We start from the raw sequence: 13,047 nt of genomic DNA, 5'->3' as shown, positions 1-13,047 counted from the left end.
TGAAGTCCACAACTATTTATCTCTCTGACCGCTTTACTTTTTCCCTTCTAGTGAATCCCAGGAATTGTGTCAGCCTGATGCCATACACCTTTGTCAGGCATTGCAGACCTGGGCGGCCACGTCCAGTACTTGTGGTGCCAGCACTTTTAAGCAGGATCCTGGCTGACAAGCTATGCCTGTCCAGGGACTTTGAGAAATGCCTATCAGGTACACAAGGGTCAGTTGCCTTCAGTGAAATTTTGCAGGGGAATGGTTGTTTAAGCCATGGAAAGCTCAGCATCTGAGCTTGAGACAGAGTGAGTGGAAATGTCTAGCTGATGGAACCGGAAGAGTGCACTGGCTCACAGTAAACTTCTCCAGTTGCTGTTCAAATAATTCTTATTCTAGAACATAGAATATTTCTTGACACTGTATTTGCTCATTCTCTTATGTATCCAAACAGCAGTGCTTCTAGTAAGACGTAAGAAAAAAAAAGAGATTTAGTTTGGATTCTAGAATTGTTCAGAATCATGCCGTCTGACTCTTTTTCTTCCTGTCCCTGCAGAGACCCAGAGCACAGATACCCTCCATGAAAACAAAGAGTTGAATGGCAACTCTTGTATTCCTCAACAAGATCTGGAACAGTTAATGCAAAAGGTATTAGAGGCTGCAAGAATAGATGTTGAACTTGGGTTCAGATGCAGTTATCTCGGGTGAGGGACTAGGATGTGTATTCCCTTAGGACTAGCACTGCAAATATTGTTCAGTGGTATCCATGCACTTAAATGTCTCACTCTATCTCTAGAATGTGCATGCCTGGATGGACCTGGGCCTGGAGAGTGTGCAAGAACTTCTGGGAATGGACATTTACCCCATCATTATCCTCATCACCATCGGTGAGAAGAATGCCAAGAAATTCAAGTAAGTGCTGCATTTGATGAACTGCATTTCCCTCTGGCAGAGCTGTTACCCAATTATCTTGTAATCACCAAGGAAGCACCTAAAATCATTTCTTCTACCACATAGTTGCTTTTATCCCCTGTATTTTGATACTGGCAATTCTTTCTCCTATGTCCATCATTGTTCATCCTTTCCTTCTGGGATCATTAGCAGCCCTTTTCTTTTTCTGGCCTGTATGTGTGTGTTTGTGTGTGCGTGTTAAAAAAAATTGCCCTCTCACCCCTATGGGTGGTATGTGTCCTCCTCAATTTTGGGTCCTCTACCAGAGGCCTGGGAGTTTGAGGGTTCTGGACAATATCTCAGCTGTTCCTAGCCCTGCAGTCTTCTGGACAGAGAGCTCCGATGTTGTATGTATATATATATATATACAACTTCTGACTTCCATACCAAAATGGCTTGAATTTCAGGAAAGCTCTTCAGCGCCTTGGAGCAACTGAGGAACAACTTTTGGAGAGTGCCCGGAAAGATGAGGCCCAGCTGGAGACAGTATCCTGCCTCTATCGCAGCATTGCTCCTGACGCCTGGGGCGACCTGGATGCTCTCGTCAGCTGTGTCCGTATGGCTGTCGCTGATGAGCAGAAGAAGGTGGTGTGGGTGGAACAAGTGCCTCACTGACCTCTTTCGACAAATGTGTGGGACTTAAGGCAATTGTTTCATCTGAACCTAGGAAAAAACTGAAAGATGCTACTGCTTGTTCTGGGCCAAGATTAAAAGGAACTAGAGCATATTCCAAGCCTGTCAGCTGCATACTTACAGTTCAGAGAAATTGTTCATTTCTTTCTCGTGGTCTCCATCCGTCCTCATCTACCCTCTTTCAAACTGATTTTATCTTCCCTCCTCATCCCTCTGAATTCCTGATAACACGTCAATCACATTTGTTGGCTGAATGTGCAGAGTCCCACGTGCTCTTTTAGGTGAGATGTACATGCAGAGGTTTGCTATAATGAATTTCTTAACTCTTGGGTATTTAGAGTTGGTTTTCAAATCAGAAATGCATGGAGCCTGGACTGAACCACGTGAGGCACACAGTTCCATATGAGTGCAAGTGTACAGTATATTGAATCCTGAGCATGGAATTAATTGATGCCATTCATTTTCTTATACAAGAATTCCCCACAGGATAGAAGAATACCATTGCATTGGGGTTTTTTTTAAGTTATCAAGCACATTAGCTAGCAAACTGAGCAGGTTTTTGGCAAGTTAACATTCCCAGCACTGCATGTGTCTGTTAAAATCTGAAATTGGACTAAAAGAACTTTAGCCATGCTTCTGTCCCACTGAAACTCCAAAAGTTTGACTAATTTTGCCTTATTCCTTGACTTATAATACAGAGATTTAGCTAGCAGGGTTAGTATTAGATCAGGTTCAAATCCTCATTTGGCATTTGGTTCACTAGCTGACTTTGTGACTGTTGCTCAGCCTACCAGGGCTTTGTAAGGATAAAATGGAGATAGGGAAGAAGCATAAAATGAACAAATGAATGGACAAGTACAAGATGGAACTGGATTACCAGTCTCTCACTCTATACTAGCATTCCCTCTCTTTCTCATTTGTGAGCAATTTATACTTCCCAAGCTATGCAGTATCTCAAAACATGTCACGCTCTGCTTTCTCCTTCATTGTACTGGTATCCTAGACCTCTCTGGCCCTTTTCCCCCAAGGTTTAATTCTTAAGAATCTTGTGCTCCCAAGTCTGTTCTTAGGGAGCTTTCAGATTCCTCTTGGAACCAATGAAAAGCAGAGGTAGAGAAACATAGGAAGGACTCCTCACTACACTGCTCCATTGTTGATGGGCAACGTTTTCAACTCAGAGGGTTGCATTGAATAGTTTGATGGATCAACAATCCATATGCCTATGTGGGCACACCAAGCACCTCATAAATGGGCATCCACTACAGAGCCCTCTAGAACACCTCAAAGGCAATTTTAGCGCTTCAGTAGACCTACTCAGGGGTTTCTTGTTAAATAACCTCTCCACCTTCCAAGTTGTTGCTAGTTCAATACAGCTGTTTGTAGGGAACAAGCCTATGAGTGTGTTAGGGTTGTGCAATTCCTTCAGAAGAGTTACTTTGGAATATCAGGGAATGCATATGAAGAACCTTTTGAAATAGTTTAGGCAGCAGCGTCTCTTTCCATATTCACAGGGCTGCTTCAGACGCTGCTCCTGGCTGCCTCCACATATGCCAGTAGATGTGTAGCCGCTTCTGAAACAGCTGCATAAGCCTAGAAAAAGAGGGAGTTGCTTTAATAGCTTGAAAATAAGTGCTTCATAGGTCCTTTGTATGCTCCAAATTGACTCTTTTGAAGGAGCTGCATGATCATGATATATGCAGTGTGGGCTGGAACCCTACTATATAAGTGTTCTTCTGGTAGGTAGTCATGCTGAATGCATAATATGTAGCAGAAGCTGATATCACCACAGCAACCTCAGCGAGGAGAGAGAATTTCAAAGACTGCCTCTAGGCTGAGTGTTTGGGGTACAATAACGCCTGAGGTTATCAATCACACAGACCTCTAAAATCAGCTGCTAATAAGCTCATAGCTCGAACTGCCTGCTAGTAATGACAAGGGAGAGGATTCTGGGTTTCTGCAGCAAGCTGCAAAACAGCCCATTGAGGCCCGATGTGGGCTATGGGCTGCCTGCCCTTATTTTCAAGAAGAAAGGAGCGAAACCATTCACAGACAAAAAGGCTGGTCAGAACCAACATTTCATTTCTTTATTGCATAAAAGCAGACTTTACCTGCACTGCTCTATAGTCTGGAGAACTGGCTTTAAAACGAACAGGAGCAACTGCTACACAGACCTATGCCATCCTAGCATGCATACCGAAAGCAGTTTCTAGTCATCTCAGTATGCTGTGGTGGAACAATAATCAAATGTGTATGCTACAGAATCTAGAGATAAATATTCACTTCTAAATGTTTAAACTGGTTTTGAACTTAGAACTAGAGCATGGATTAAAAACTGGCTAACAACTTAGATGGGGCCAGCCCGTCTATATTCTTGTACCACAATTTGGGTGAGAATACTTATAGCAGTGGCTGAGTCATCTATTGAGCCAAGCTTTTCCAGTCGGTTTAATTGGACCACAACTTTCCATCACTTTCACACAGCATGGCCACTGTCCATTCTTACTTGGAATGATGGCAATTGTGGTCATCCATCTGGAAGACCCTTGTAGTATTCTTACGGCAGCAGATGTTAAAACTATGGCGTGACTTCCTTCTTGTGTCTGAGGCAAATGCTCCCTTGCTTTCGCTCCAATTCTTCCCTCAGCTGCAACTTCAGTAGTATTTAATCCTGCAAACTGCAGTGGCTACATCAGCACCCACTTGACTTGCAGATCTTTTCCTGTTACTGCTGTTCCAGACTGATGAGTAACTGCCACCACAACAGGAAGGCCAAAAGAAAATCACAGCTCGTTGTGGAGCGGCCGACACTGGGGGACAGGCTTCTCCTCCAGGACACCATCAGGCACGCATACCCAGGGGTCACCGGTCTCCCACTGCCATTTCAACAACAGCCCCTGCAGCTCTTCAAGAGCCTGTGCATAGTGGGGATCAGAAGCCACGTTGTGGCTTTCTGTAGGGTCGATGCTGTGATCGTACAGTTCCCAGCGATTCCGATAATAGTAGCCATGCAAAGTCTTATTCCAATGAGTTGGTTGCCCTGCCTGAGTTCTGTTCAGCAGGTCCTGGAATGTAGGCGAAACATAGAAATCTTGATCAATGGGGAAGGGGGTTCGGTTCTGTAAATTGTGAATGAAGTGCAGGGAGCCATGCTGCACGGCTCGCATGGGATAGTGCATGGTCACCTCATGCAGGCTTTGGCTCGCAAACACAGTTGTCCATTTTGGCTCCAGTGATAATGCTGGCAGCAGAGACTTCCCAGTAAGTTGCACTATCTGCTTCCCAAACAGACTGTAACTGGGATATGGCACAGAAAACCAGTCTAGGATGGTGGGAGTGATATCTGCAGAGAGAGAAGGGAAAGTTGAAGCAGAAAATGTGCATCTGGTGCAGAGAGAGGGGGCTGGAAGGAATCTTGGCCACCTGTGTTACCTAGTATGGAACAATATTGTGGGTCATGTAAAAAACCAACTGTTTCTTCCAAAGATTTTCTAAGTTATATTGGAACCAGTTAGCCCCAGTTTGGTACCTTCTACATGCTTCTACTCAATAGAAGTTCAGCTTAATAAAGATGGTAAGGCTTTCACATTCAGATTCACAGTGGGGACCGACATGACTAGGGACATGACAGTGGGAATTTCACATAGACTCAGCAGTGAATCTCTCAAGAAGTTCAACCCTGCATTTAATAATTACCTAACAGCAGAAGCTTCTCAGACACAACATGGCTAGATGAGTTGTTTTAGTGTAGACAAGAAAGAACCCATAACTAAGCAGCACACAGAAATCTCTCTCTCTCTCAACCTCAGGGTTTAAATCTTAAGCTACTTCTTCCTGCCTTTTTGAGTCAACAGACTTTTGGCTGTTCTCTGCTGATCCTTGAGATTGAGAGGTGCCTGCCTAATGTTTACACAACAGTTCTCTCTAGGCTGAGCATTGCTGGTTTCCTCCTTGCCAGCTTCAGCCCTTACACACTACTGGCTTCCCATTCTTCTATTTGCTTGTATCCCTTTTTTGCTGTTCATATGAGGGAACAAGAAAAGGGAAATACGTCCTATGCTGCCTTCTGACACTAGCATGTGCATCCAATTGCTTCAGTAGGTGTGTTCCCACAATTGCCCTGGCTTATTTAACCATGGTTTGTTAAATAAACCCTAAGTGGGCAGCCAACATATAAGACTAAGCCATAACACATGATTTATAAATCACACCAGTTCAGTTCACACCTTGCAATAAGCCCAAATCAAATCACTATGGTGGTTTAGCATAGGGTATGAGCTGAGTTTTTTGTTTTATCAGAATAAAAAAACAGAAATGTTTGAAAAAAACACAAATGCTTCTCCACAGACCTCCTTAGCCCCTTAAAAAGATTTTTTTAATTTAAAGATATGCGTATATGATCAACTGGAAATATTGATAATGTATGCCCCCTGAGACATTTATTTATTTCAACACTTTAAATAAATATCAGTATAACAGAACTGTTTGGAAAGGTTCCTAAAGAATATGTATGCCTGGCTGAAAATATACTGGGGAAAGAGCAGAGAAGGGCACCTGCATAGACAAAACTACCAGAGGAGTCTTTTATAGTTTGCAAAGTAAACTCTGTTATAGTTTGCAAAGTAGCCTGATGTGCTTTAGCACATCCCAGCCTCCTTCGTGGGACAAATCCTCCAGTTCATCTCTCAGCAGCTCTTACCCAGGAGGCTGACGTAGGCACTGCTGACCTGGCCCCAACGCGAAGGATGCTCAGGAGATGAGACCAGGAGGGGCTCAGCTGTGCCTGGCCGGTACAGGTTGGTTCTGCCACTGGGAAAGGGAATGCCATTGTCCGAAGTATAAATCACAAGAGTGCTGTTGCAGAAGCCTGCATGGTGGAGTTCTTCTAGGACAAGGCCAAGGCCTGCAGAAAGAGAATAAATACATACAATGAATTGATTATAAAATAGAAAATAGAAAAATAAATATAATACATGAATGGCATTACCCAGAACTAGGCTACATCCATGTTAAGGGCCAGAGGAACACTCGTTTGCACCATTCTCCTTGTTCAGACATAAAAAACACATCCAAATCTCAGGAAGAAGCACAGCTTCCTTCTCTGGGCACCACACCACCAGTATTAAAAGATTATTCAGCATTAATTGATCATCTCTCTCTCCCATTAAGTTCCACTCATTGCCCAGATAATTGGGCATATTTTGCTAAGGATAAATGGATTACCGTCGCTTTGCTTCCCTATTGCAAAAATATATTCCTGTCTTGCCATAAGACACGAGAGCCAGTTCAGCATAGCAGTGAAGGTGTCGGCCTAGAAACCGGAAGACGGTGAGTTCTAGGCCCCCCTCAGGCATGAAAGCTGGCTGTGTGACTTTGGCGAGTCACTCTCTCTCAGCCCAAGCCACCTCACAGGGTTGTTGTTGTGGGGTACATAGGAGGTGGGAGCATTAGGTACGCTGCTTGAGTTGTATAAAATAAAGGACGGAGACAAACAAAGAAAATAAAAGCCACTAAGTAGCAGTAGCAAGACTATTATACTTAACAGCTAGAAACTGTTCTTAGAAACAGTTCTTAGAGTCAACACAATGAGATGCACGGGGTTCTAAGAACTAGAAGAGATGTATCCCTTTTTAATAAAGAGAATATGATTACTATGTGTTCCCTCAGATATTTGTGCCTTTATGTGCATAAAACAATATCAGACTGACTCTCAAATATACAAAAATGCACCAGACCCTCATTAAATGCTCCTAAGGTCTCGTTCCCTTTCGAAAGTACCATCGTTCAAGCCTTTTTTCCCACTCCTGTAGGCAGAACTACCTTGTTCGGTAATCATCTACCTTGATCCATGCGCCCAACAGTTGTGTATTGAGCTGCCAAGTCTTCATGAGCAGCTGGTGTGTCTTGTACAAAATAAGGGACCTGAGGGCCAAAAGGAGATACAGCTGAAAGTAGAAGGGAAGACCTCTAGGTAACAAAGGTGCATTGTGATGAAAAATACTGGAGGAGGCTGATCTGCAGGTATTGCTGGAACCCAGGTGGAGAAGAAAATCCAGACCTCACCTGCACTTGATCTGGATGGTACAGCTCAGGTTTCCAGTCTGGGATCCTGCCCATTCCAGGCTCCCCATTGCCAAATTTCTCACAGAAGACTCCATACTGCGGCTGGGAATGACCACAGCGATGGGGATCATGGAAAGCAACATAAAGGAAAAAGGGCCTACAGGTTGAGAAAAACAGCAGGAACACAGTTAAAGGCTATTCATAATGTCCCAACAGTGCTTCCTCTTCACTATTTAAAGCAATACTTTGGTTGCCCTGTAGCTTTGGTGAGGTCCATTTTCACCTTCTCCGTAATCCCGAGTTTGGCTTCTCTTTGGTTTTGATCTTCTATCTCTGTGCACAGAACCATTTAATTTTCCAAGACACTCTCTTTGGATCTCTGCTGGGCCTGTCAAACATGAGCGCAAGAGGACCACCCTCATCATACCTCTGCCTGAGTGCCTTGGTTCAGGCAGGGCCGTGGACACTACACAGGGATGCACCCGGGTCATTCCAGTACCAGATCTTACTTCTCATCCACACTCTGGAGGAACTTCCGAACAAGCAGCTTGATTCGGGTGATGTTCCTCCCCACCTGCAGCACGGACCCGTTTTCTTCAGTGTAGGCAAAGTCAAATGGATACACAGCCTCTGGCCCAACGTGCTTCTTGCCAATGATCCCTGAAGGAGACAAGGAGCCGGAGCCAGTCAAAAAGAGGAGGAGAAAGTGATACAGGTAGTCCTCGCTTAACGACCATTCGTTAAGCAACCATTTGAATTTACGATGGTGCTGAACGAAGGGACTTAAGACCCATGCTCAAAGTTACAGCCGTTGCAGGGCCCCCATGCTCACGTGATCGCCATTTGCAATCTTCCCTGCTGGCTCCCCCATGACTGATGACTTTCAATCCAAGCAGGATTTTGGCATGGAGCTTTTCCAGCCAGCCCCCAGAGATGAGAGGGAGTCCGCTTAGCAGGCAGCAGTGGCTTGTGACCTTCCCTGCCGGCTTCAGAAGCCTCTCAACTCTGGGACTGAAAATCCAAGCAGTTCTGAGGCCTTGCACACCTGCACTGCACCCCCACGCACCCTCCCGAACCCTCCCATGCACTCCCTCACTCACACCCCCACCTGGCGCTTGTAATTTCCTGCTGGCTTCCCCACTGACTTGACTGTGGGAAGCCAGCAGGAACTTGCTTTGCCTAACGACCTGTGCTTCTCACTTAAAGATGGCAGCTGGGAGTGCCAGGATTGCGGTCGCTAAGCAAAGCAGCCATGTGATGATTCACTTAATGACCACATTGCTTAGTGATCTAAATTCTGGTCCCAATTGTGGTTGTTAAGCGAGGACTACCTGTAGACCCCTTAATATTAGTCTGTCAGTTAGGGTAGTGCTCATGTGATATGTACAAAATAGACATAACCTTATGCTGGCATCTACAGGAGGCCGGGGGGAGATGATGCAAAACATCATGGCAGTGTTGGCGTGATGGCACTGTCATGCACATGCTATCATTCTGACATACAGTAATTGCAGTTTGCTTGCTGATATGACTTTTCAAACTCTGTCTCCCTCTCCGACAGTTTCAACACTTGGTGCAGTTGCCTGGCACTTAACTGTGTAATAGATCCAAGAATTCTACGCTACATATTCATAAAGCTTAACAGAATAATGGGTATGTCTAAAAAAATATTGACACAATCAAGTTTCTGTCAGGCAGAGTGGAGGTGTGAATACATTCCACACCAAAAATACACATCAGCGTTAGAGAGATTTAAAGAATGCAATGTCTATCTTGTTCTCCAAATAAATCCAGCCAGAAGTTATAAGAAATATCTGTTTGTTTATTGAGAAAAATAAACCTACATAAAATACAAGTTTCATGCAAAACATATAAAAATCACTTCTTCTCGTTTATGTAGCATCCAAGACTTAAAAAAACCTTATCCAATACACAAGTTCAACTCCAAAGTCTTTAGCCAAAAACTCTCAGAGAAGAGGTACACTACTTAGTTATTAGTTACAACTACATAACCTATAAAATGATTACATGATGACTAAAACCTACTAGCCCTGAAGCATACAATCACCCACAATTTATTGAAACTATGCACCTCCCCTTAGGTAACTAGCATGAAGACGCCAATAGGTGGCAGTAAATAGCAGTATACAGTGGTACCTCGGGATACGAACTTAATCCGTTCCGTGACTCTGGGCGTATCCCGAGTTGGTCGTAACCCGAAGGAAATTTCCCCATAGGGTTCAATGTAAATCCGGTTAATCCGTTCCGCCCTCTGAATTTGGTCGCAACCCGAGGCAATTTCCCATAAGGTTCAATGTAATTACCGTTAATCCGTTCTGGCGTCCACGGACCACACGGAAAGCGGCCAGGCGCGGCGTGGTGCGGCGCGAAAATGGCCGGGTGCAGCGCGGCGCGGCGTGAAAACGGCGCGGCGCGGCGCGAAAACGGCCCGGCCCGGCGCGGCGCGAAAACAGCCCGGCGCGGCGCGAAAACGGCCGCGGACCACGCGGCAGGGCCGGAAAAACAGCCGCGGACCACGTGGCACGGGCGGAAAAATGGCCGTGGACCACGTGGCACGGGCAGAAAATGGCCGCGGACCACGTGGCACGGGCGGAAAATGGCTCGTACCCCGAGGCGGAGTTCGCAAACCGAGGTAAAATTTTGGGGCCAGAGCTGGTCGTAACCCGAAAAATTCGCAAGCAGAGGCGTTCGTATCCCGAGGTATCACTGTACGTGCAAACTAGAAGGCCGATACAGGTGGCGTGATTTCTGTAGCCATAACAATTTGTTTGAAGATAAGCGATTTGCTCTTCTTCCCATGAGAACATCCTAACAGTTTCAGAAACAAAAGGGGTGCAATTTAAAATGTCTCTCTCTGTTGGAGTTGGGCTAAATGAGGCAAAGGCATATCTGAAGCAGGCCACCCACAATCCGCAGACCACCTTTCTCTAGTGGCCTCATCCACACTGCCAAAATTTGGTGATGTCCATCAAATAAGAGTAATGCAATGCTCTATCGGTTTTAATTGAGCGGTTAAATAAAATGTCCCTTCTACTTCCAACAGCAATAGCTGCCTGCCTCAGAATTAGCATATGTGACATCTCTTTTTAAAATAATATTTGTCATTGCTAGCATTTTCTTATTTGGCTGCAAAGAAGAGAGACCAAATTTCTTTCCTAAGCTTGCAGGCTGTCTCACCCAAGCCTGAAAGAGAAAGAGTTCCAGCTGAACTGAGGAAGTGGAGGGAGGAATTCTGCTCTCCTCTGCTTACCTGTCCGTATCCCAGCCTGGCTGAGCAACAAGGGGAGGCTCCGGACACTGTCAAAGGAGTTGAAGTGATGCACATCTTGATGTAATCCGTACATCCCATTTTGGTGCTGTGGTTAGAGAGAAATCATTTGCAATAATATGGGACCTACAGTTTGGTGGCAATAATAATTTTCAAAGAAAAGGACTGAACTGTGCTCTGGCATGGCACACGCTCTGATCCAACCCGGGGAGCGTTACCTGAGGCAGGCCTGTCAAGAGGCTGGCCCGACTGGGGGAACAGCTGCTGACAGAAGTGAAGGCATTCCGAAAGACCAAGCTCCGCTGGGCCAAAGCATCCAGATTTGGGGTCTTTATGACTGTGTTGTTATACACACCACTCTCAAAACCGCCATCGTCCGCTGCCATGGAAAAGAAGAGCACAAGTCAAGGGGTGAGATCTGTATTCTGCTCTGGTTCCCTACGAACGTTTGCTACAATCCTTTGGGAGGGTCATCCACAAATCCATTGGGTTTGTGGTTGGGAAACATCTGGAGAGGTCTGGATCATGAAATATTGCTCTCTTAGTTAGAGCAGGGCTTAGTTCTGTAACAGAGATTTAAAGAGGTTTCGACATCTGAAATTCCAAAATGCTATGCTGCACGACAGACTCAATCATTTATCCAACATATATTACATTGAGTTCTCGGTCCTTTTTTGTCCACTATTAGTGTTAAAATCTGATGTCTAAAAAGTTTTTGCCTACCACAGACATAACTGATTGGTGCAATATCCTTGTTGTGATTACCATGTGAGTACACAAATTTGCAGAAGTAACTGTTAACCACTGATTGATAACTTTAACCCTAACCCACTGGGGGGAAAAAGTGTGAGTCAGGAGGACATAACTGACTGGAGGGCAAAAAAGGAACAAGAGCCCTACATCACTCCCCAGCATTGTTTCTTATAGCCTGGGAAGCCTACAGTCCCAGCTGAAAAGGGAGAACTGTGGAATTTGAGCCACTTTATGTTCCCACAAACAGAGGTCCCACTAATTAGCTAAATGGACACAGTAAGAGCTACAAAATTATCTTGTAGACAAAGGAAAATACACCAAACATCTCAGAGTCTTGTTAATTCTGTCCCATCTTATCAAAAGTGGCATGAGTTCACCCATCACTGAACTCATTTCAACAGTATTCGTATCTTCGTTCTTTCACAAGCAACAGTGACATCATGCCTCTCATGGCACCACAGCCAAATAGCTCAGGGCCCATCATTATGCCCTTTAGGGTCCATATGTAAACTTGCAGCCTTTTTTTCTGGCAGAATTCATGACAGATTTCCCACCACAGCTGGAAAAGTCTGCACCTGTTGAATGTTTCCCTGTCCTACAGCAATTAACCCACCACAGGCAGCTCAATCTGAGGAATACGTGGGCAACAGAGTCCACGTTTGGAACCTCTCTTCCTGCCAACCCAAACCAAGAGAGGCATGGGAACAGACTGGCGACTGTGATCCAGAAAACCTGTTATCAGTCTGCTGTATGGCCTTCCCACCTTCCAAAAGGCAGAAGTTCTCTATTCAGTCGAGCTCACTTCCTGCTGATTACCTCAACACAACGACCAAGCTGTCACAGCAACAACACTAAAATGGCTTGCCCATGCCTCCTCCCCGGATGCTTTTTCGACTTCCCCGTCCCCCTATAGCCCTGGGATTTCTTGATTGCCTCTCATCCAAGGACGAACCAAGCCCGACTCTTTAACTTGCTTCGAAACCAGCCAAAGTTTGCTAGGCGACCCCACCTTCCTAAAGCAGCTCCCAACGAAAGCCAACCGCGGGCAAGTATTTCGCGCGAGGGATTCCTGCGCAGAAGGGTCTGGGGCGCGACCGCTGCCCCCCGGACTGGTTTGCTCACCTACAATCAGTAGCACGTTGCGCGACCCGCTGGGGCCCCCCTTCCCGGCGTTACAGAGCCTCAGGGCCAGAAGGAGCAGCGCCAGCACGCACCTCTGCACGGGCGACTGCATGGCAAACTCGCATCGCCCGGGCCTTTCCTCGCCCGGCAAACAGTCCCAGACCCGAGCTCCCCCCGCGCTCAGCACCGCTGGAAACTAGGAAGGAGCGAATCACTGCCCGGCTCCGCCTCTCCGCCTCCGCCTCCAAGTC

At 45.8% G+C, this 13,047-nt stretch overlaps 2 protein-coding genes across 4 annotated transcripts in view; one reads left to right on the top strand and one right to left on the bottom strand.

Moving 5' to 3' along the window:
* The window catches only part of CARD14 (caspase recruitment domain family member 14), a 29,265-nt gene extending 25,740 nt beyond the window's left edge, over positions 1–3,525 (top strand). For both annotated transcript variants that reach the window (XM_088138385.1, XM_088138384.1), the window contains exons 18-21: positions 52–207; positions 545–636; positions 785–900; positions 1,347–3,525. In XM_088138385.1, coding sequence (XP_087994511.1) covers positions 52–207; positions 545–636; positions 785–900; positions 1,347–1,554 — 572 coding nt within the window. In that variant the 3' untranslated portion in view covers positions 1,555–3,525. The remainder of the gene's footprint in view (positions 1–51; positions 208–544; positions 637–784; positions 901–1,346) is intronic.
* Positions 3,526–3,626: 101 nt separating this feature from the next.
* Positions 3,627–13,005, bottom strand: SGSH (N-sulfoglucosamine sulfohydrolase). 2 transcript variants are annotated; one of them, XM_007434724.3, is made up of 8 exons: positions 12,797–13,005; positions 11,140–11,300; positions 10,904–11,009; positions 8,142–8,292; positions 7,633–7,789; positions 7,410–7,491; positions 6,269–6,472; positions 3,627–4,912 (listed from the first exon to the last, which is right to left on the bottom strand). In XM_007434724.3, the coding sequence occupies exons 1-8, from the start codon at positions 12,906–12,908 to the stop codon at positions 4,353–4,355; spliced, it is 1,533 nt and encodes a 510-aa protein (XP_007434786.2). In that variant the 5' UTR covers positions 12,909–13,005; the 3' UTR covers positions 3,627–4,352. The 2 variants fall into 2 exon arrangements, with proteins under 2 accessions (XP_007434786.2, XP_007434787.2); XM_007434725.4 differs by having other exon boundaries at positions 12,889–12,994.
* Between the last annotated feature and the right edge of the window lie 42 nt (positions 13,006–13,047).

This window comes from Python bivittatus, unplaced genomic scaffold (assembly GCF_059951505.1).
Source record: "Python bivittatus isolate LINGU-HERP-01145 unplaced genomic scaffold, Pbiv_v1 ctg000220_np1212, whole genome shotgun sequence".
Lineage (NCBI taxonomy): Eukaryota > Metazoa > Chordata > Lepidosauria > Squamata > Pythonidae > Python > Python bivittatus.
This window is presented reverse-complemented; position numbering and strand designations above follow the sequence as displayed.